This window comes from Enhydra lutris, unplaced genomic scaffold, assembly GCF_002288905.1.
Source record: "Enhydra lutris kenyoni isolate GAN:26980312 unplaced genomic scaffold, ASM228890v2 scaffoldscaffold58, whole genome shotgun sequence".
Classification (NCBI taxonomy): Eukaryota; Metazoa; Chordata; class Mammalia; order Carnivora; family Mustelidae; genus Enhydra; species Enhydra lutris.
This window is the reverse complement of record NW_019154142.1, coordinates 6612686-6634771: the sequence shown is the minus strand read 5'-3', so window position 1 is coordinate 6634771 and position 22086 is coordinate 6612686. Positions and strand designations below refer to the sequence as shown.

Here is a 22086-nt window from a genome sequence, read left to right as displayed (position 1 = left end):
ATAGAATAACACCCATGCCTCCTTTTCTAAAAATTATAGCCAAAATTCTAATTCTTGTTTTAAAAAAGATTTTGAGAGAGCGCATGAGCAGGGGGTAGGGCAGAGGGAGAGGAACAAGCAGACTCCTTGCCAAGCTGGGAGCCTGATGTGGGGCTCGATCCCAGAACCCTGAGTAAGTCAGGTGCTTACCACCTGAGACACCCAGGCACTCCCACCAATTCTCATTCTAGCTTACATTCAGTATTAACCTGTGTGAACTGTCCCACATGGTAAGGTTCAACATGTCTATAGATCAATTATTATGTGGGGCTGAGCCAGCCCAGTGTCCCTTGTTTCTGATAATCCTTATTTGAAATCTGAAACATCTCAGTTCAAAAGGGACAAAGCATGAGGCCATAAAATAGTCTTATCTAAGATCATGAAGGTGCACTCTTCTTTGTAACTTTTAAAAGGACATTAAAAGTTTGCTATTTAATAGTCTCTCATCTGATTACAGCATTATTTAAGTGTGAATCTACTTGGCTGATAAAAGTAAACAAACTCAGAATGGTAACTGATTGTGTAGTCATAACTTAAGAGCTTGAGATAGTACATAAAATTGGAGAAAAAAATGATTCTTTATTGAAAAATACCAATAATACTGACAGACTTCAAAAGCAATTCACGCTTCCAGAATACAAAGTGTACTTAATACATTTTTTCAAATCTTTTTGCATTTCAAACAAAGTTAGCATTTTTGTAAATCAAATTTGATAACCCGACTAAAAATATTTTCCAGCTTTATTATTTAAACAGCTCCACAATCTTTAAAGTGGGGACCATGAGGCAGGCAGGAGCAGAGGGACAGAATGCACCTGGGACTGCGCAGCTGTCTACAGCAACATTTCCCACAACTTCAGTGCTGGAAACAAAATACTGCACAAGACAGCTGCCCTCCAGTGTCAGAGAATCTTGGGAAACAGCATATCAAAAGATAGCTAGCTTTTCTTACAATTTATACTCTTTCATTTAAGATTGCTTTTTGAACAAAATCTTTAAGAATGCCACTGCAATTTAATTCATCCAATGAAAGAAATGAACTGTTACCATCAAAATGGCCTTTGCCGAGCTTAATAATTCTATGCTTTTTTAAATGCAAAAAAAATTAACACATATGCAAGTTTAATTTGAAACCACACAAATTAGGTATGTAGGCTCAGATAGTAGCAGTGTTCACTTTTATTACTAATAGCTTAACTGGAACAGCCACTCTATTCATTCCACCAGCAGAAATAGCAGCACCAAGATCTAAAATTCTTTATGTATAAAAAGCTTATGTCATTATCCAAGTCCCATTCTTTGCATGCTCCAATTCTTGTTATCTTATTTAACATAAAAGCAACAGGATTTGGAGAGTTACTATTTGCTGTATTAAAACAGTTATACAGCATCTTGTACTGTCAAAAAGCAAAATACTGTGAACGGCAGCCCTTCTTCACAGCTCTACACTTGAAGCTGCCAAGCATTCACTGCTCGTGCCGGCAGTGGTGTTTCCACAGTAACATAGCGAAAACTAAAGGAATCATGGCACAATGGATTTCTGAATTCTTTTATCTACCATTGGTCCTGGGGCTTAGTACCATCCCCTGTAGACTATATCTGCTGATCATTCCATTATCTTTAATGGAGGAAAGGCATCAGGTCATATAGCGGGTAATGGCTCTCAGAGCGTAGAGGAGTTCGGCTTGCATCCTAGCTTCTATAAGAAGCAGATTAACATGAACCTGAATATAAAACACAACATAATTTAAGGTAGGGTTATAAGCATTCCCAATTAGTTTCTCAGTGCAGCTAAAACCCCCTAAACTACATTTTCTGTGTGCTACTGAATAACTCAGAAGTCTTGACTGTCTAAAATGAAAGCCATCTAATGTTCTTCTTGGCTAGACACTGGCTTATATTTATATCTGATCGCATCCCTTCTTGGAAGTTTGTTACATTTCAGAAAATCTAGACATTGCTTTATTAGAATACCAACGTCCCCTGCCAAATCATTTAATAATTTAATTTTAAAAAGATGGCTCAAAGACAAGACATTTGTATCTATAAACAAGTAAAAAAGAGCTCTTGCAAAATGGTCTTCTTTCTCCCAAGCAGTGCCAGCCAGGCCAGCACTTCTGAAGTGAGAGCAGCTACCTGTTTTTATTCTTTTACTCTAACACTATAATGAGGTTCCTTCCAAGAGATACCAGGGATAGATGTGCAGGAATGTTCTCCTCTGGGTTGGAAGAGGTGATGGAAAGGATTTGAGGGCCATTAGATTAGCTGAAGGAGAATGAGAATCACTGTTGAACAAACCACAACAGGTACGTACCTTCTCAGAGTGCTTAAACTGCCTCCAGAAGCTATCATACATTCTTCTGGTAACTTTTTCGGGAGTGCAAACAACAGTTTTGATATAAACTTTAAAGCTACGGTCCAATAGCTGGTTAATCTCACCATAGTCATAGTCATCATATCTGTTAAAAGACAAAATGAGAATTATATTTTCAATATATACTCTGTTTTCTTATGAAATTATGGACATTCATAGTAAATTCTTCTTCCCTCTCTGTCCCCCCAAATAACTGCTTTACAATGTTTAATTGGGGGTGGATAAGTGAACAGAAAGGGATGAGAAACAGAAGTTAGGGAGAGGAACAAAATCTGCCAGTGCCCAGGCAGGTGTATATATTTAAAATCATAAAGAAGCAAACACACTGAGGAAATTGTGGGAAAAGCTTGAGAACTGCTGAAGTTAAGAATTCCACAAATCAAACAATATTTATTATTGGTTACTCTTGCAATGATATATAGATGGTAATCCACTTACATAAATGAAAACAATTACAATTATCCCTTTTTTCTCTCATGTTTCCAGGAGTTTCTGGGATCAGATGAGGAAAAAAATGGTGTGGGGGTTGGCAGAAGATTATTCCAAAGGGAAGGATGATCTATAGATGGCCTCATAGCGTCTACACTTAGGAAAGGCTATTCTTTAAGTTGAGATGGTTGTATGCAGCAGTGTCTGCTCTGTCCCAGTGGGTGATGGTTTCTAGAATAGCCAGAGACTGAAGTCTCTTATTTGATATTCAGTAGAAAAGGAAAAAAAAAAAAAACTCTTCCAAAGCTGGCTTTACTACTATTCTGGAGGCGGTGAGTCAATAGTCTGGTCACTGATAAAATTAACAGCAAGATTTTACAGCTAAAATAATCAAAGTCTTACAGTGTGGAGTTCATGTGTATATGTTAGAAGGTGGTATATATGTAATGGTTGCATTTCCTATATAACATAATATGGCTGAATACCTAACAGTCGGTACATGAAAATTTTGCATTTTGATGATGTATCATGGGATTAGGTAGTCCTCAGAAGGAGCTTGAGAAGAGCTAGGAGGGCACTGTAAGGGTACCAATTTCCAAGAAGGAGATGGTATCAAAGATGTTTGAGGACACACTTTTCCTTTATGCTCTAGGACCAGCTTGCTTGCCCTCGTCTTCCCCGGAGGCATCTGTCATTTAACTCTTGTCAATGTCCCTAACTCCCTTCTGCCTAGCTAGGAAAGAGTCGTTCATAAGCAGCATAAAAATAAGGTATTGTGATGGGAACATTTGTATATGTGTGTCTTGCATGTGTGTTCCAAGCACCTGAATAATTGAGTCCTGAGGAAAATATTTCTTTATAAACATAAGAAAACAGACTAACCTTATTCCAAACATGCAGTGAATATAGTTCCAAATAGCTCGTCTAAGCATTGAGGTATCGACATCTTTGTGCATTGCCATTGTATTATAAGTAAGATTGTAAGCAATGTGAAATTTTTCATCAATCAACTGTCCCACATCTGGATAAAGGCGATTTACCAAAGAATAACCGTGGTCTTCCCAGCAATAGTCCTAAATACAGAAAACAGAACAAATGCGAATAATTAAAATGTGGCCAAGTATAGTTCTATGTCTACTGTTCTGTCGATGGTGAGATTACTGGCAGATGGGATCCCCTGCCTTTCTAGTGCATCCTAGTTCCCAGCTGGACCTGCAGTATAATCTGATGTTTTCAATTTCTATACTGCAGCACACAAAGCTTTTGTAACTCAGTGAGTGTAAAAAACCAATGGGATTCTTTCTTACACATAGACTACCCATTTTCAGCTTCCTCTCACTCTGTCCTCATTCAGCATCCAGAGGCAACCTATCTTGGGAGTCCTCTCTCCTTTTCCCTCACTGCAGCTATTCCAACAGTCCTCAAATTTTGTACATTTTTAATTCAGAACTACCACTCATTCCTTTTCCTCCTCCCTGCTTTCTCTTAGTGCTGAGTTCCCTAATTCGTTTTCCTACATTAAATCTTCCTGCTTCCTTTCTTTCTATCTCAAGCAAAATAAGCCCCTACGCTACTAGGTTGCTCTCATATTAATTTTCCTGGAACACCTCTTTGGTATATTATCACTCTGATCCCCAAACCTACAAACCTGACCAATTTTAAACTAGCTTCCCACTAATCAGAAGTAGGGATCCTTTGCTTCAAACACTTAGCAGCCCAGCCAACTTCTTTATGATCCCTTCCCTCACTCTGTCTCTCAACTGAAGCTCAATTATTGCCTATAGTCTCCTCTGCTTTCCCAAGCCCATGCTTCTGGATCATTTAAATCTTTCAAATCCTAACTTACTCCATAAAATTTCCGGTCTACATGATCTCTTCAATTTTATTTCATGACACAATTATACTATCAAGTAGAAATATTCTATAACTCTTCCTTGTGCCAAATTTTTGCCCCTATAAACACCATCTTCATCACTTGAGCAAAGAAACAAAATCCTATAGGTCTCAAATATTCACATTTCTGATAAAAGTTATTAACATTAGCCCTTCACAATAATTAAGGAAGCTGGAGTATCAACTAATCTGAATTAAATACTTTACTTACCTATCTAAATATTTATGCAATAGACTATTAAAAAATACACCTAGGCTGCAGTATGTTTCTACTAATCAACTGGATTGGAAGCAGTCTTACAAAGCTTAGAGCATGGAATAAATATTTGCTAATTGATGATTTTCAACTTTTATTGTGGAACCAGAGAACATAGCTACTGAGAGATGTTTGCAAAGCACTTTTAGCATCGTGCCTCCTGCTAAGCAAAAACAAAGGAGCCTGGTATCCTAGAGGATGACTAGGTCCCTAAGTTTCATGAACTCAATATATACACAACTGTACTGAGGGAGTTTTACTGTGTATTTCAAAGTTAGTGATTGGGGAGCTAAAGGAACTGGGTCTACCGACAATAATTCTATTCCCTACATCACTTAATTGTATTCACTCTAAGAGATAAGTGCTAAGTACTTTTGGAATAACATTTATGTGAATCCTCATTGCTTCCAATAACACTCAGTACACATTATGTTGAAGGGAATTAGGATACTGTAATTGTCCTGATTAATTTTCTATTGTATCTGTAAAAACTCGCCCAAATTAAAAACAAAACAAAAAGAAAACAAAAACTTACTCTCTCTAAAAAGAATAAAGCATATCTTTCACTTCTGATTTTTTTTTTTTTTTCATCTTCTTTCCTTCCACTGACATACATATAATGCTTGAGTTGCTGGGGACATTTCTCTTGTACTGAGGCCTGGTGCATATCAGAGCCTCGTTGTAGCACTGGCGCTCAACAGGAAGAGGGGAGAAAAGCCAGTGCTGTGCATGCTACTGTTATTCATGGCTCAGATATATCAGGGACTTGAGTTTTAGCGCACCAGATATCTGGGAACCTAACCCACTATTGCGATTTAGTTTTATGGATGAATGTGTTTTGATTTCTGATTCACTGGTTTATGAACTTTAACAATAAAATAAATAAATTTAAGGGAACTGCCTGACATAGAAAAGTTATTTCTTTCTGCAACATTTTGTAATTCTCAAATCCAGGGGACTTTTTCTTATTTTAAGTCAGATTGACATACTTCTAACCTGTCATGTGCATAACAGTAAGTCGCAATTTTACCTGAACTCGAAATGTTGGCACATGCATCCCATGTCTAGAGAAATCCTTATAGCCGTAACTAGTATCCTCAAAGTGACGAGACACATCTCTTGCTGGTGTGACTTCTTCATCATCTGAAATAATTAAACAAAAAAAGTCACTGAAAGCTTTTCAAAAACAGGATGCTAGAAATTAATTTTACCTACAACAAGTAAAAATAAGATAACCCTTTCTCTGACACTGAGTAGTTAACTAAAGTCTTAAAACCACAGAGAGAAATAGCTTACTTACCAGTGAATGGAATGTAATAAGATTCTCTGTTGTAACAAATATTCATGGTTGAATTTACTATGCTTTGCATTCCTCTCTTTCATATACCCTCTGGCATCCCCACTCTAATTTAGATATCAAGTGCTACTTTAAAAGTATGCACACAGAATTTGAACATACTTTTGGATAATCTTTATGGTGATAAATCATCTATGCTCTATAGTTTAACACTTAAAGACTATTTCTGGTTGAATATCAATGTTCTATAATATATGCTATGATCTCTCTAACACCTCAAAGGTCCTAGAAACAATTCTGGAATGGTGAATCATTTTTTATAATGTTTCCTGAACTTTTGGGATTATTTTCACGTTTATCTGAAGAAAATAGAAACAAAAACTTTTCTTCAAGGAGAAACAAGAGAACATCCAACCTTCATTTATACAAATTTGATTTTTTTTTTTGCTATTAGGAAACTTGGGGCTTTTAACACATACACTCTTTATCCCACTCTGTTATCAAAAGACATTTTGAGATACTTTAACTTTTTTCCTTTAAATTACCTGGTTTAAATATTAAATCCTATAGCCTGTATATAAAGGCCAAACATAAAGGATTTAAGTTTGTTGTTAGCTGTCTAATAAATAGCTTCTTTGCATAAATCATTGAATTCTAAAGCTGAAAAGCAACCTTAGGGCTTTATGAACTCAATTTCCTAATATTAAAGAAGAGGAAAAAGAGCATTCATATGTTAAGTGACTTACATTCACAAAGCTTATTGGCAGTGAATTTTAGTACTAAAACTCAAATATCCTCTTTTAGTCTAGTGCTATTTATACTGTAACTTCCTTTTCTCGGTTGCTGCTTTATTTATAAGTAGGAATACCTATGTAATAATAGCCTCTCTAAAAGGAAAAACATTTGATGTTTTGAAACTTTTATTTAAATTCTTTAAATAAAGTGGGGCTCTTTTTTGGTAAGCAACAGAAATTTTGTTGACAATGTAATGATTGCTTTTACCTGAAGAGAAGACAAACATGCTCTCTCTTTTTTCTATTTCAAAACGTGAAGCCATCTCTTCCTGACTCGCCTCTTCTTCATCTCGACATTCTTGTAACTGCCTCATCTTTTCCATGAGGGCTTCGACCTCAAAGAAGGAATCACTTACCTAAAGAGAAAATAAAACTAATGTTACATATGTAAGATAAAGGTTGAAATTTTTAAAATTTTCTTATTAGGATACAAATTCTTATGAAACAGAACAGAATATAGGAAAAATAGACTGTAGATTTTTAAAGTACAAGAATGATTAAAAAATAGAATTATTTTGGCCTGTTACATATATAGATATGCAGATTTAAAAAAATTATTTTAAGAACACATTTTTACCTTACAAAATCAGTAATAATATCTTACTGTTAATGCTAAGTTTTAAGAATTAAAATTTAAAACTAATTGTCAATATAAACAGAAACTGCTCACTTAAATAAGATACAAAGTATAAGTGGTTTTGCATCAACTATGCACACTGGGTGTCTTGTCATCTCATGATGATGATGTCTTCAAATTATAGTAATCAGCTCTAATTTGCCAATTAAGAATGAAACCTGTCCTTTCAGGGCTGGAATTCTCTACCTGACCTCTGCAAATGGGTCTGGCAGTCACAATTTGTAGTGAACTGATTCCCCCAAAATACACTACAACTCAAGTTGACTTGTTATATTCAAAATCCTACTTCTAAGTAGTCCGGAGTACATATATACATAGTGCTAACTGTACCTACCTACAAACTAAAGCTACTGCTCATTTGTCTGCTGTCCAGGAAAGCATTCCTGCCTTTCTGCACAAATACATACACAAAAAGTACAAGTTTTGGAATTTTCTATAATGAAACAGTTTTTCACTTAATACATACCATTTCAGCATTAAGAGGTGGCCTCTCCAGAGAGAATTAGAAGATTTTATTTATTTGACAGACAGAGATCACAAGTAGATAGAGAGGCAGGCAGAGAGAAGCAGGGGAGGAAGCAGGCTCCCTGCGGAGCAGAGAGCCCAACCCGGGGCTCGATCCCAGGACCCTGGGATCATGACCTGAGCCGAAGGCAGAGGCTTTGACCCACTGACCACCCAGGTGCCCCCTACATTCTAATTCTCTTAAGCACTGATAGACAAAATACTTATTAGTTGAGGAAGATTTAAGGCAAGTTCTGGCCCTTCCAAAGGTGCTGTGAGACTCCCCCCACCCCATTATCTTCTTTAGCCTTGTTCTAAATCGAACGTGGGGAAGGACAACAATCCAACTCCAAGCATCCTAGCAACTGATATATACTCTGCCTTAGACCATCTCATAACCCTTATGTTTTAATAATTAGTGGCCGAAGGTGGGGCTATAACATGAATCCAGGTAGCTCAACAGAGGGTGAAGCTCATGGTCTTGAACCTTGTCAGCACAGCAGTGATCAACTCTGGGAAAAATATTTCCCTTCATGTGCTAATCTCACAGTATATAAATGCTACTTCTTATTTAGCACCTGATACATGCCAGCTGTATTAGGCCTTTTACTTCTTTAGAGACATTTCATTTAAACCTCAACCTTGTGTTTGACCTTTATTTATGAATGAAAGAACAGAGGCTCAGGGAGGTTAGGTAACTTGCCCACTGTCAAATATATACACCAAAGGCAATTCAAACTGTTTAAATCTGCTCCAAAGGAATAATATAACTCAGAAAATCTATGCAAAGTATTCAGAAGACTGTGATGCTGTTTCTGTGATTTCTCTTTGGAAACATAAGTAAACTTTCACTACAGCAAAGGAATGAAAAAGGAATTTTGGCTCCTCATATTCAGGAAATTAAAACCTGCTTATAGAAAATTCAACTTGTTCTAATCTGTTTCAAAGGAATAACAAAATTGAGAAAATATAAAAGCCAGACAAAAGGAGTAATAGAAGTGAAAACGTTTTAATAAATTTACATTCACTTTTATATATATTTGTGCCAAGTTAAACATGAGAAAGAATTTTAAAAGGAGAAATTTCCAGGTAAAGACTGATTCAATCTTCTGAAAGATAATTATGAAACCAGCCTGTTTCTTTTATGCAAAAGGAAGGAAAAGAATGTGATCAGCATCAGGAAGTCTTGGACCACCAAGTTGCATGATCTCAGCCTCCCCTCATCTCATTGCAACACCCATCCAATACTAGCTGGCTCTGATGGGGCACATGCTGATGGCTCCTGATCCTAAAATTACTCGAGGGTCTTAAAATTTTACATATCCCTTAGCACTAAATGAGTGCTGGGCATTTAGAGGAATGAACAGATAGAGGGGCCTAATATCTCTATGGACTTCAAGGGTGGGTTTTCTAAGTCACATGAAAAAAATAATAAAACAGCAGTTACTGTGATTAGTCTTAGGATGATAATCCTGTAACAGATAATACTTACCGAAACATTTCCTGCTGAGTTGACCTGCATCTCATCCACACTGTGATTGCCATTTGTAATGTCACAGATGCAGTAGTTACTAACCGAAGGAGGTCTGAATGTGTGGCCACCATCACAATGAATTTCTGGACTGATTCCACAGCCAAATGTGAATGAGGCAAGAGAATGATAGTGTGTGAGGAGAACTACTGCATGTACCAGTTCTGCAAGGGACCAGCTGTGCTCTTCAGCTTTTAAAAGTCCCTTAAGGAAAAAAAAAATGAGAACATATTTATACACTGGGTTACGGTATTGGTAAAAGTGAATAGTTCATCTTGGTATTTAATCTCATTAAAACAGGATTAGTCACTACATAAAACCTAGAGTAAAATTATAATTTGAGACATGCAGAACCCAGAATTTGCTAAAATAATTACTTATTTTCAAATAGAGCTTAACATAACCTGCTAATGACACTTTCATTATTATTTTGATTTTCTGAAATCCTGATTTAAATGTAATAGAATGCACTTTGCTTAAATGCAGTTGCCATATTTCAGATGGTGGATTATAAATGCATTAACTGCTGTTAGTTCAAAGTCTCAATCCAGATGTATTTCAAGTGACAGCTACTGTATAAAATATGCCTGTGTTTTTCTCTATCATCAAGCTTTCTCAAGAAATCTTAAAGACAGTCGTTTGAACAACTTGACTCTGAATATTCCTACATCACCAAATTATAATTATATTTATTTTAAAAACTACGCTCAAGGTAAAGGCTACGATTTTTCAAAGTCTTACAAATTTGTATCCCTTCTGCTTCATTATGTTTTATAATCTTGTATAACTTTCCATTACCAGATGATACAACAGACACTACGTTAATCATATTCAAATTTTATATCTTAATCAGATGCTTCAATTATGTAATAATATCTAAAATGTTCTATGAAATAGAAAGATAAGCCCCAAAATATGTTGTATTTTTAAGAATTTCTACTGCATGGTAGTTACTTTTAGGGAATGTCAATCTACCTTTATTCTATTAATAAACAGAACCAGAAAGAACTACTTCAAATTGCATTTGAAAAAGATACATAAGATGCCACTTCACACCTATCAGAATGGCTAAAATCCAAAACACTGATACATCAAATGCTGGTAAGGATGTGGAGAAAAAGGAATGCTCATCCACTGCTGGTGGGAATGCAAACTGCTGTAGCCACTTAAGAAGACTGTTTCAGTTTCTTACAAAGCTAAATATAGGTTTGGCATGCAATCCAACAACCATATTCCTAGTTATTTACCTGAATTGAAAACTTACATCCACCACCCCCCCCAAATGCTCAAAACGGTAAATAACCAGGATGGCTTTCAAATAAACTGTGGTACCTCCCTACATTGTATTATTCAGTAATAAAGAAATGAGCCATCAAGCCCACAAAATGCACAGAGGAATCTTAAATGCATATTGATAAGTAAAAGAAGCTAATCTGAAAAGGCAATATATTGTATGATTCCAACTCTAACATTCTGAAAGGGCAAAATGATAGTAAAATGATCAGGGGAGAGAGATAAATTAAGTGGAGCACAGAGGATTCTTAGAGCAGTGAAACTATTTTATATGATAATATAATGGTGGACAGATGACATGCATTTGTCAAAACCTATAGACCTGTAGAACACAAAGAGTGGACCCTAATGTAAACTACAGACTTTAGTTAAGAGTAATATATCAATACTGATTCTTTGATTACAGCACATATACCATACTAATGCTAGATGTTAATAGGAAAGACTTGGGGGGAGGTTCAAGGCAGTGGAATACAGGAACTCTGCACTTTCTGTAAACCTAAAATTGCTCTAAAAAATAAAAGTCTATTTAAAAAAAATCTCTAAGGGACACCCTAGATATATTACTTCTACTTACCTCAATATGTTCTTTGGTAATAAGCCAAGGTCTATGCGCTAACACTTTGTTAAGTTCTCCTAAATTCTGTAGTTTTTGAGGAGCATTCTCTAAACCATTAAGCCACTTGGGGTCCCCACCAACATGAAGGAAATCATTTACATGGAGGTTCACTAAGTAGGAACACTGGTGTCTTGCTGCAGCCTTAAGAGAAAACAAAAAGATCAATCCAGCTATAAATATTAAAAGTTTCTGATTAGTATGTTTGCAAATTTTCCATAAACTACAGAAAGTTTCATATAAACATTAAAAAAGATCACACATACCATAGAAAGCACCTCCAAAATACCCCAAGAACAAACAAAATATATGATAAAAGTATTTGAACCTTAGAAACTGTATTTATATAACAACTTTCAGATCCTCAGATTAACAAACTTCAATAAAGGTGCCAACCATTAAATAATGGAGTATAATTTAAAAAATAATGGAGTATAATTTAAAAACTGAACAGGAGTAGCACCACTTATGTCAATGTGAGCTATCTGTAATAGTGGACTAAATCCTTTGTTCTTCTTTATTCTCATTTAATGGAAAATGGTTCTCAAGAGTATATAAATACATATTTCTTTTTACTGTTACACTTGAGAGTATACTTACTTAGAAAGAGGAAAACCACATAATACCTAACAGGAATCCAATTAGAAGTCAGAATATAAGTATTTATCCTGTATTTAAAGCATTAGCCATCTCTTAAAAAGATTAATAAAGGAGGCAGGATTTTTCACTTTATGTATACAAACCATTATTCCAATGTAGTGCCGATAATGTAGGGGTAATGGCCCATCCATTTGCAGTAGATAGTGTTGAGTTTTTAGGAAACTTTCTAGATATTGTGGGTGAAAAACCATCACTAATGTAATGTTATCCAAACGACCCAAAGCAGCAAAAGAATCTGCAAATAAAGTATGCATCTGTGCGTCTTCACTCCCCACTTGGAGAATCTGTATGAAAGAGAGGAAAACCATGGTTACATAAATTGTAAATTGGTGTTAGAATGCAGTGTATACCTATTTTCTTTAAGTGTCATCTAGAAGCAGGTTAAATCTGACTGGAGAGAGATGTTATAACTCTGAAAATTTAACTCAACCGGTAGCAAAATAGAAGAATAAACAGTCACATATTATGTAGAAGGAGATAAACAACAAAGGTTGAACATTAAAGGCCATCTAGAAAGGTTGCTTGCAGACTTGGCCGGAATCCAGATAAAGTAGCAGATTTAGATTATCAAATTTGCAGAGCTTGCAAACAGACACTAAAGCTTTTCCCCTTTCCTTATAACGCCTACTCTCACTCATTTAAGGAGAACCAAAATTAACATCAATTTTTGAAAACAAAGCACAGAAACGTCTACATATTTAGAATTAAAGATGCAATCTTGCATTGATACCAGTCTGTGGAGATGGTTGACCCAGTAACTCAGCCTATGGGCAGACACCTAAACATCCAAATATGAGGAGATGGAGAATCACTGGTCAAAAACAAGTCTTACCTTTCCTTGATTAAATGTGGGTGTTAGAAAAGCATCATGAAATACTAGAAATCAACCTGACTGTAACAGCTTTCTAATACCACAGATTCACTGCCAAAGCATGATTATTAACTGTGATCAACACTGAGTAAACATGTTGTTCAACAGTTTCAGATGCCAAGATGTGGGTCATGAAAGCTTTTCCTTAAAAGCATACAGTTCACTATGTACTTTCACAAACAACATACCTCCTTTTCTGGGATGAATCTGCTTGGTCCGTGTCCTAGTGGTCGAGGAATTCTAATTCCAAGTTCCTAGAAAAGAAAATTACACCATCTCAAGCCTCCAGCAGTAAACAACATGAACTGAGGCTACAGGAATGGGAGGGAAAAACAACCAGCTGAACAGAGACAGGCTTGTTTTGGTGGTTTGTTTTCATTGCTATATATACATACCAACTCCTCTGTTTGCATCGCATAGCTGACAAGAGCTTATAATATGACTAAAGACAATAAAACCTGCTTCACTAAAAACAGAGTTTTGCATAAAGTACTTGGCAGAAAGTCTAGAACAGAAAGTTCAGCACACAGCAATCAACCCTGTGGACTGTCAGTGATACAAAATAAGACCAATGTGTTTGTATATCCAAAACTCGACCCACCAAAACACTAATCCCTGTGTATCTTGTCAGGAAATGAGAAAGTCCTAACTTCTACCTAGATGTCTTAAACTAAAAGGAGTGTAATTATCATTACAGCTATAATAACACTTCACAATAAGAGAAGAAATACTATGAAATATAGAAAGCAGTGACTTAAATCCACAAAAGAGAAATTACTGCAGGGCATGTTTTCTCTGTGGCAGAGTAAAACAATCTTAGAGAAACTAATTTTGTGAGTTTGCTTTAAGTTTTTTATACAATATAATGTTATCATCTTTGTTTATATATATTATATATATATACATATATATAAAAGATTTTATTTATTATTTGACAGAGAGAGACATAGTAAGAGAAGGAACACAAGCAGGGAGAGTGAGAGAGGGAGAAGCAGGCTTCCCACCAAGCAGGGAGCCTGAGGTGGGGCTCAATCCCAGGACCCTGGGATCATGACCTGAGCTACCCAGGCACCCCTCCTTATATTTTTGAGAAGCTCAACTAATTAAGATATAAGAAATAAAGGTTTTCTGCCCTTTGACATAGTGAATTTAGAATCCTGTATCTGGAGTCTACTAGAATCCTATATTTTATGTGACAGTATAATATGGTTAACAAAAACTGATAATCAAGCAGTAGGGGTCCATCTTTTCCCCCAATACAGAGTGCTACAGAAACTAAAATAATACAACTTTTTTTTTTTTTAAGGTTCATGTCTTATCAACCAATCTGGTTTCAAAGAAAACAAACAAAAATAATTTCTAGAGTTTACACATCTAATTATCAACCCTTGCTTATATAATTACATACGAATATTATTTCAACTCTCTACTGCTTCCAAAAGTCCTTCAGGATGTTCCTTTCAAAGAAAGAAAAAAAGAGGGGGGGAGCAAACAGAGATGGATACGTGGCACCAATTCAAAAAATCTGGTCCAAGTGAATGAAAACCTTTTGAGCAGAATGGACTTTTTAAAATTAGGCAGGCAGGACAAAACTGAAGTAAATCCTTATTGGGAGTACTTAAGACTTGGATTCAAAGTGGGCTATAACTGCCAACTAAATCTATGAAATATAATTCAAATAGCCATGTGCTGGAAGCCAGTGATGCCTTACTCCGGTTATTCCACACTGAGACTCAACACAGCAGTGCTCTAACTGAAGCCTTCATTAGAGGAGGCACTCAATTCACTGGTCTGGCCATGTGCATGTCTTGATTTTAGTAGCCTATAAAAAATGCAAGAAAAAAGCCCACATCCCTGCTATTCAATACATCATCTTGGCACAAATGCAGCCATTTATATAAAAACAATGACTCTATTAGCCTTTCTAACTACTGAATTTCTGATCCAATTACGTAGATTTCAAACAAAATATATTGGGCAAAACATTAAGATTAAAATCAATATTTATTCCTTCTAATTTCTTCACTATCTTATTTAAATAAGATGCATTTTAGGAATACACCCATTTCAAGGGTTTATTATTCATTTTATACCTAAGAGACACTATTTCTCTTAAGGCCTTAGTATATAAAAAGGTAGCATTTCAAATGGAGGAGAAACAGATTATTCAACAAATAATATCGATACAACTAGATAGCCACTCAGAAAAAAGTGAAGTTGGAACCATAAATCATACTTGACTCAATACTTCAGAGGTAAGTGTAAAAACAAAAACAAGAAAACATTAGTGTTAGAGGAAAACACTCATAGAATGAAGTTAGGCCTAAGAATGCCATAAAACCCAGATGTTATAAAATAGAAGACTGATAAGTCTGATGATATAAAAGACTTTCACATGGGAAAAATAAACATATAAAAAGTCAAAAGCAAACAGAAAACTGCAAAATAGATTTGCAACTCCTATATCAAAAGGGCTAAATTTCTTGAATACATGAAGATTCCTACAAATCAGAAAACCCCCAAAAACCTGACAGAAAAATTAACAGAGGACATGGACAGTTCCAAGAAAAGGAAATACAAATGGCTGAAGAATGATCAACCTCACAATCAAACTTCAAGTTAACTACACTGAGATACTATTTTTCACCTAAAAGATTGCTTTAGATCAAAAGTTTAATAATAGGCTGTGTTGAAGAGGAAATGGATAAACAACCATTCATTACTTACACATTTCTGATGGGAGTGTTCTGAAGTGTGTGGAAATGAGATCAAGAAATACGTAAGAAGTATAAACTACTACAACCTATAGAGTGCAGTTTGTAATAATGACTGAAATTAAGAAGTCAGAAATCCTCTGAGTCAACAATTTTGTCTTATATGTTAACCTGTACTCACAGAAATGTCACATGTAAAAAGACAATCACTCCAACATTGTTTATAATAGTACAAGATATAAAACAACCTAAGTACTCAACAAGACTTTTTCAATGTAGTATGACCACAGACTAGAATAACATGTAGTCCTTACAAAGAATGAAGCAATTCTACATGAGTTGGCTTTAAAAGATCTCCAGGAGATAGATATATACATATACATATACATATACATATACATATACATATACAGTGTATATATATATATGTAGTGTATATATATATGTATATATATGTAGTGTATATGTGTGTGTGTGTATATATATAGTATAGTTGGGGAGCAAAGTGCATAATACGTATGTATTATGTTACTATCTGTAAAGACAGGGGAAAACATTTAAAATTCCATTTCTAGGACTTTATTTTACAACTACAGCAACATGTGGGTGGCATATACATATTTTTAATACCAAGACTGATAGCACATGTGCCTTAAAGAGGTTGAATTATATTACTTGGTTTTGTTTCTATACCAAAAATATATTCAACTATCATAAAGAATAGCTTTAGAATTCCAAGAAACTGGCTATCAAAGTTTCAGGAATGGAGTATTTTCCTATAGGTATGGCAAGGATCTTTCCTATGGTCCCATGTAATTCTCAAAACTGTGAAAGTCCACTCCTACAGCCAAATTTGGTGGTTATGTTGATATTACTGTCTCCCTATTCCTTGCCTTCAATGGGCAAAACCTTCCTTCCTTCTTGGTTCCTTTAGAAATATATTCTTTTAGAATGAAAACTATGTGTTTCAAAGCAGGATGTTAGTCAAAAGCAAACATGGGAATGGATTATAGACCCATTATGCTAATAACCTCTTGGTTCTAAGGTCACATTCATTCTTTGATGAAGTACCAGTCTGGCAAGAAAGCTGGAGACAGAAAGTAGAAAAACTATGAAAGGAAAGGAATGGAAAAAGTCTCTGACATTTGAGATTTTCAATTTCATTATTTTACTTAAGGGTAGTTCCAGGTAAAATAGAATTTTACGCAGCTCACACGTAGACTACCAGGGTCAATTTCCTACTTGGCTGAAGAGGTTGTGAGAGGTTTGTGCCATGAAAAAGCAGAAAGGGAAATGGTAGGAAAGAAATGGAGAGGAAGTGAAAGAAAAGACTGGGGAAAGGGGAGAAGGGGGATGGATACCCACATACTTAAAAAAATCAAGTCTTTCACAAAAAGAGTTGGTCAAGACTGATATAATGGGAAATAGCACTGTTCTAGACCCACATCAATTTATTCTCCTACATTTGAAGGCTAGACTCAAAAAGACGTTCTTTGTTCTCTTTCTTAATAGACTAGGTACATGAGAAGGATACAAGAATATGATGAACTCTAAGACTCCATTCCAATTTATCCCAGTCCAGATTCAGGCAGTCAGGAGATCATTTTACAAATTATTTATATTTTTATATATATCACATTATATATATATGCACACATATATGTATATATATAATTTCTATAACATAATTATAATTATATATAATGTTTTATAAATATATGTACACAATTTAAAATCAAGTACCTGCCTCAGTATTATGAGTGGTAGAGATAGAGGCTGAATCCAGGAAATCCAGAAATCCAGTTGGTATCTTTAATTATTACTCTTTTGAGCCTCTTTAAGAGTTTTTGATACCTTAAAGGTCCTTTTGGATACCACTATTGTCATACAATAGTATCCTTTGTTTCTAAAAGGTTAAAAGTTTCAACTTTCTGGAAAATTCACTTTTGAAACACTTCTTTTCCTAGGCAACATGACAAAATTAGTTACGCTATTTTCTAGCAGGTACTGATTTTAAAAAGGTACTGCAGTTCTTCAATAGGGTGATCATAAACTAAATGAACCACATTTCATAATTTCCTGAAGGTTACTTCGATTGTGCCTTATCTGTAGCTGTTAAAGAAAATGAATTACAGACTTGGAGCAAATTTTGGCCAATCCAGATTCTAAGAGGCAGAACTGCCAACAGCAAGTAGTCTTGTTTAAAAAGCAGATGTAGATGCTAATCACAGCACAAACCTCACAGGCTCTCCCTGAAGGTGTGGCTGGAAAAACTAACATGGGAACTAACAGTTCTTTCCTCTCAACAATCCTCCTAATCAGCATTTTGAAAGAGAGAGCAACAGCCTCTGCCATGACAACACTGCAGCAAAACTCTGACATAAGATCTACTTCTTCATTAGTGTATAATATTAACAAACTAATTTTCACTATATAAAAATTCTTAAAATGCTGACTTGACAGTATCACAGAAAGACTATATATATCACTATATGAATCAGTGTTTGTACACTAGAAGTATGTTCTAATCATAATTTCCAAATGTATTAAAGATACATTTATGAATCTATAGCAATATCCTTAAGTGAAAGAATGAATGATTTGCCACAAATGCAAAATAAAAGCATTTCTTGGCTTTTGGTATTTACCCACTTGCAAAACTAGTTGAAAAGTAAATATAATTAGGTTATTTGAATAATTTTTCTCACTGCACTTGGGGCACTTTTAAAAAACTATCTAGACATTTTATACCAATAACCACAGTACTGGTTTAATTTTGATTTAAAAAATTTACAGGGGCACCTGGGTGGCTCAGTGGGTTAAAGCCTCTGCCTTCAGCTCAGGTCGTGATCCCAGGGTCCTGGGATCGAGCCCCGTGTCGGGCTCTCTGCTCAGTGGGGAGCCTGCTTCCTCCTCTCTCTCTCTCTCTCTGCCTGCCTCTCCACCTACTTGTGATCTCTCTCTCTCTGTCAAATAAATAAAATCTTAAAAAAAAATTAAAAAATTTACAAAAGCAGTATGTGCTTTTTGAAACACACTTCAACAAAACAGTAAATTGTGTAAAATGTGAAAGCTCCCACTCATTCTCCCTTCTGCAGGGGAATCACTTCAGAAGAATCACTTACAGATGGGTGCTAGCCTTCTGATATTCAAAAATTTTAAAAATGAAGAGATGTAGAAGTGTTATAAAAAAAAAAAAAATCCTGGGCGCCTGGGTGGCTCAGTGGGTTGAGCCTCTGCCTTCGGCTCAGGTTATGATCTCAGGGTCCTGGGATTGAGTCCTGCATCGGGCTCTCTGCTTGGCAGGGAGCCTGCTTCCTCCTCTCTCTCTCTGCCTGCCTCTCTGCCTACTTGTGATTTCTGTCAAATAAATAAATAAAATCTTAAAAAAAAATCCTGCTATAACAAATGTACTGGTGCTTCTTTTAAAACTGTCATTAACTCTACTTGGGAACTTAGAAATATTCAAAGTTATCTCGTTTTCCCAGTATCCAGTCTTCTATTAAATGCATTCTAAAAAAATAACTCACAGACTTCAAAATACTAGATTTGTAAGTCTGACTTAGCCATATGTGTATTTTATACTTTGATCAGGAGTTTCATCCCTGAAAAGTGTCTCATTTTAAAGCACTATGTAAGTTTGCCATTTGAGAGTCATGTTCTTAATTCTTTTGTAAAGTTTTCCTATAAAGCACTACTTCCTAACTTATTTTCCCACATGCTGGGTGTGTTAAAAATAAAATAGAACTCTACAGCCACTTCCTAAATACAATCCCATAAGCACTGTAATCAATGTGCAAGCTAAAATGTATCTCTTTATCTTCCAGTTTACATGGCTATATTTAGAGATTGTAGATCTGGGCCAGAACCAGGGTTCTGCACACAAATACCACCAGAAATAACAGATCTATTCAAGCCCAATGACTGGGGATCACTTCTATTCAAAATGAGAAAAGATCTCTTATGGCCTGCAAACAGAAACCATAAATGCTATTTCAACACTTTCATACAGTTTTCTCTCTTTGATAGAGTTTCCAAACAAACAGTTATAACAAGTTTTTTAAGGTTGTATTATCTGTAAACAATCAGGAGTGTATTATGTGCCTATGAATTTTAAAATCTAGAAAAGTTTGTTCTAAAAACCTCATGAGAGGGGTGTCTTCATTTAAAGTTAAATGACTATATGTGGTATACTCACAATGCAGACTCCATCTACAAAAAATATAAATACGAAAACAGTCATTTAAGTGGGCAATCAATGCTGCAGACAAATTACTTCCTATTTGGACTTCTTGAACTAAGACAACACAGCATTCTGATTTCATTTCAAATGTTAATAACTATTTCTCTACTTTCTCCTTGTCACCTTTTGAATCAAGAGCCTTTTAAAGGTTCGATTTTTAATTAGGTTTATTCCCAACTTTCAAATAGGGCCCTATTTACAACCACTTAGGAAAAAAAACAAAATGTGACAAACAGCTTTCTGAAGGCCATTTCAGACACAAAAGGGATGGTTAATAAACAAGGGTGAGCACTGCATAACGTCATAGAGCTGGCAGAACAGACGTGTTCCAGGCAACATTATCTTTCAACTGACTCCAATGTATTTTTTTCTTTTTTTAAGTAGGAGGCAAAGGGGGAGGGGGTCACTGATAATCTGTTTTGACAGGACGCTGAAGGGGGAAAAAAAAATCCACAGGCTGTTCTACCGTAAGACTAGAGCTTTGTTCGGTTCTGACTTGTGGAGACTTGTACAGAAGACAACGTTATTTACGTTTTGGAGACTTCCATTTAAAGGACCGAGGCGGCTGTCGCTGCCAGCCTCAGCATTTTCTGCCCGGGCCCGACTCACGATGGAAACCGTCTCTCCACCCACCACAGGCCGCCCCTTCCCCTGAGGGGCGCCGGCCAGCCCGAGACGCCCCCGCCGGGCTGCGCGGCCGGCCGGGCGGTTGCTCCAGGGGCGCCCTCCCTGAGAAGCGTTCTCCGCAGCTGTTCGGTAGGGAGGCGGGGGAGGCGTCGCGATCTCGGGGCAGCCCGGGCAGCTCTGCCCGGTACCCGCCCTCCCGGCCCCTCGCCCGGGTACCTCGTCCTGGCCGCGGCCCCCGCCGCACTGCTTGCAGCCCAGCAGCTCCGAGACGGCCAGCGAGGCCGTGTACGCCTCGTTCGCTGTGGTGGCCAGGCGCATGTCGGCGCGGGGAGCGCTGCCGACGTGCAGGAGAACGGCGGCGGTGCCGAGAAGGCGAGCGCTGACCTGACCGCCGGGCTCCGGGCTGCAGCGCCTCAGTCAGCGCGGACCGCGGCAGCACTGCGGCCCCGACAAACAAGCCGCGCAGCCCCGCCCCCGCCGTCAGTCCGCCCGCACAGCGGCCGCATGCGCCGATGCCGGCCCCCGGGGCCGCGGAGTGCCGCCCCCTTAGCGCGGAGTAGCGGAGGGTGACGGGCGGTCTGCGACGGCCCGGCGGAAAAACAACCTCGAGCGTCCGAGCTCCCCGCAGAAGCTAATTCTCACGCCAGGAGCGGGTTCGGCCGTGGGGGCGCTATGGCTGAAGGTGCAGCGCGGGCCCTTAGGCGTCAGTGAAAGGCAAATGTGCTCCTGCCCTAGCATCAGCAGTCGAGAGCCTGACCTCCTTCCACCCTCTCGGATTCATTTACCTTGAGCGAAACGGCGACCAGCCTCTCTGTGCTGACCCTGGCACCCCCAGGAGGAACCAAGTTCGCTTTATATTTTATGAACTATTGCAGTCCCCTTCGTCCTTTCCCATAATGCCCAAACATCGCTGAATGGGCACAGAATGTTGGAACAAGTACGGGCCTATGGCCTCTATTCAATATAAAATTAGTTTTGGTAAGCTATGTACAAACTATAAAATCATTCTCCTACACGGATAATAAGCCTTGGTGCCAATCTCTGAATTTCCTTTCTCTTTGCGAGTATATTCGAAGGCTTTAAAATTCCTAATGTTCTCATAAGTGCCCTGGGTTCTAAAGAAAGAATTTCTCACTTTGAAATCTGATGAGGAACTCGAGAAAATACAGGTTTTAAAGGAGCATAAATAACTGACATTGCTGGCCTTGGAACACGAAATCTCTCAAGACCCGTGTTAACACTATTTCCTTACACGGCTTCATTAACTTCTTTTAAAAATCAACTTCTAAATAAAATCTCTTTTTGCAT

At 37.0% G+C, this 22086-nt stretch overlaps 1 protein-coding gene across 2 annotated transcripts in view; it reads right to left on the bottom strand.

Annotated features, from left to right (window-relative positions):
* Positions 1-598: 598 nt before the first annotated feature.
* The window catches only part of LOC111158303 (sestrin 1), a 129898-nt gene continuing 108410 nt past the window's right edge, over positions 599-22086 (bottom strand). The window contains exons 1-10 of one of the 2 annotated variants that reach the window (XM_022520256.1): positions 20995-21208; positions 13383-13448; positions 12407-12607; positions 11625-11807; positions 9716-9958; positions 7291-7438; positions 6022-6134; positions 3725-3915; positions 2354-2498; positions 599-1763 (exon numbers count right to left, since the gene is read on the bottom strand). In XM_022520256.1, the coding sequence (XP_022375964.1) occupies positions 1677-1763; positions 2354-2498; positions 3725-3915; positions 6022-6134; positions 7291-7438; positions 9716-9958; positions 11625-11807; positions 12407-12607; positions 13383-13448; positions 20995-21096 (1479 nt within the window). In that variant the 5' untranslated portion in view covers positions 21097-21208 and the 3' untranslated portion in view covers positions 599-1676. Of the gene's footprint in view, positions 1764-2353; positions 2499-3724; positions 3916-6021; positions 6135-7290; positions 7439-9715; positions 9959-11624; positions 11808-12406; positions 12608-13382; positions 13449-20994; positions 21209-22086 lie in introns of those variants that run through there. The other variant, XM_022520255.1, reaches the window with a different exon arrangement.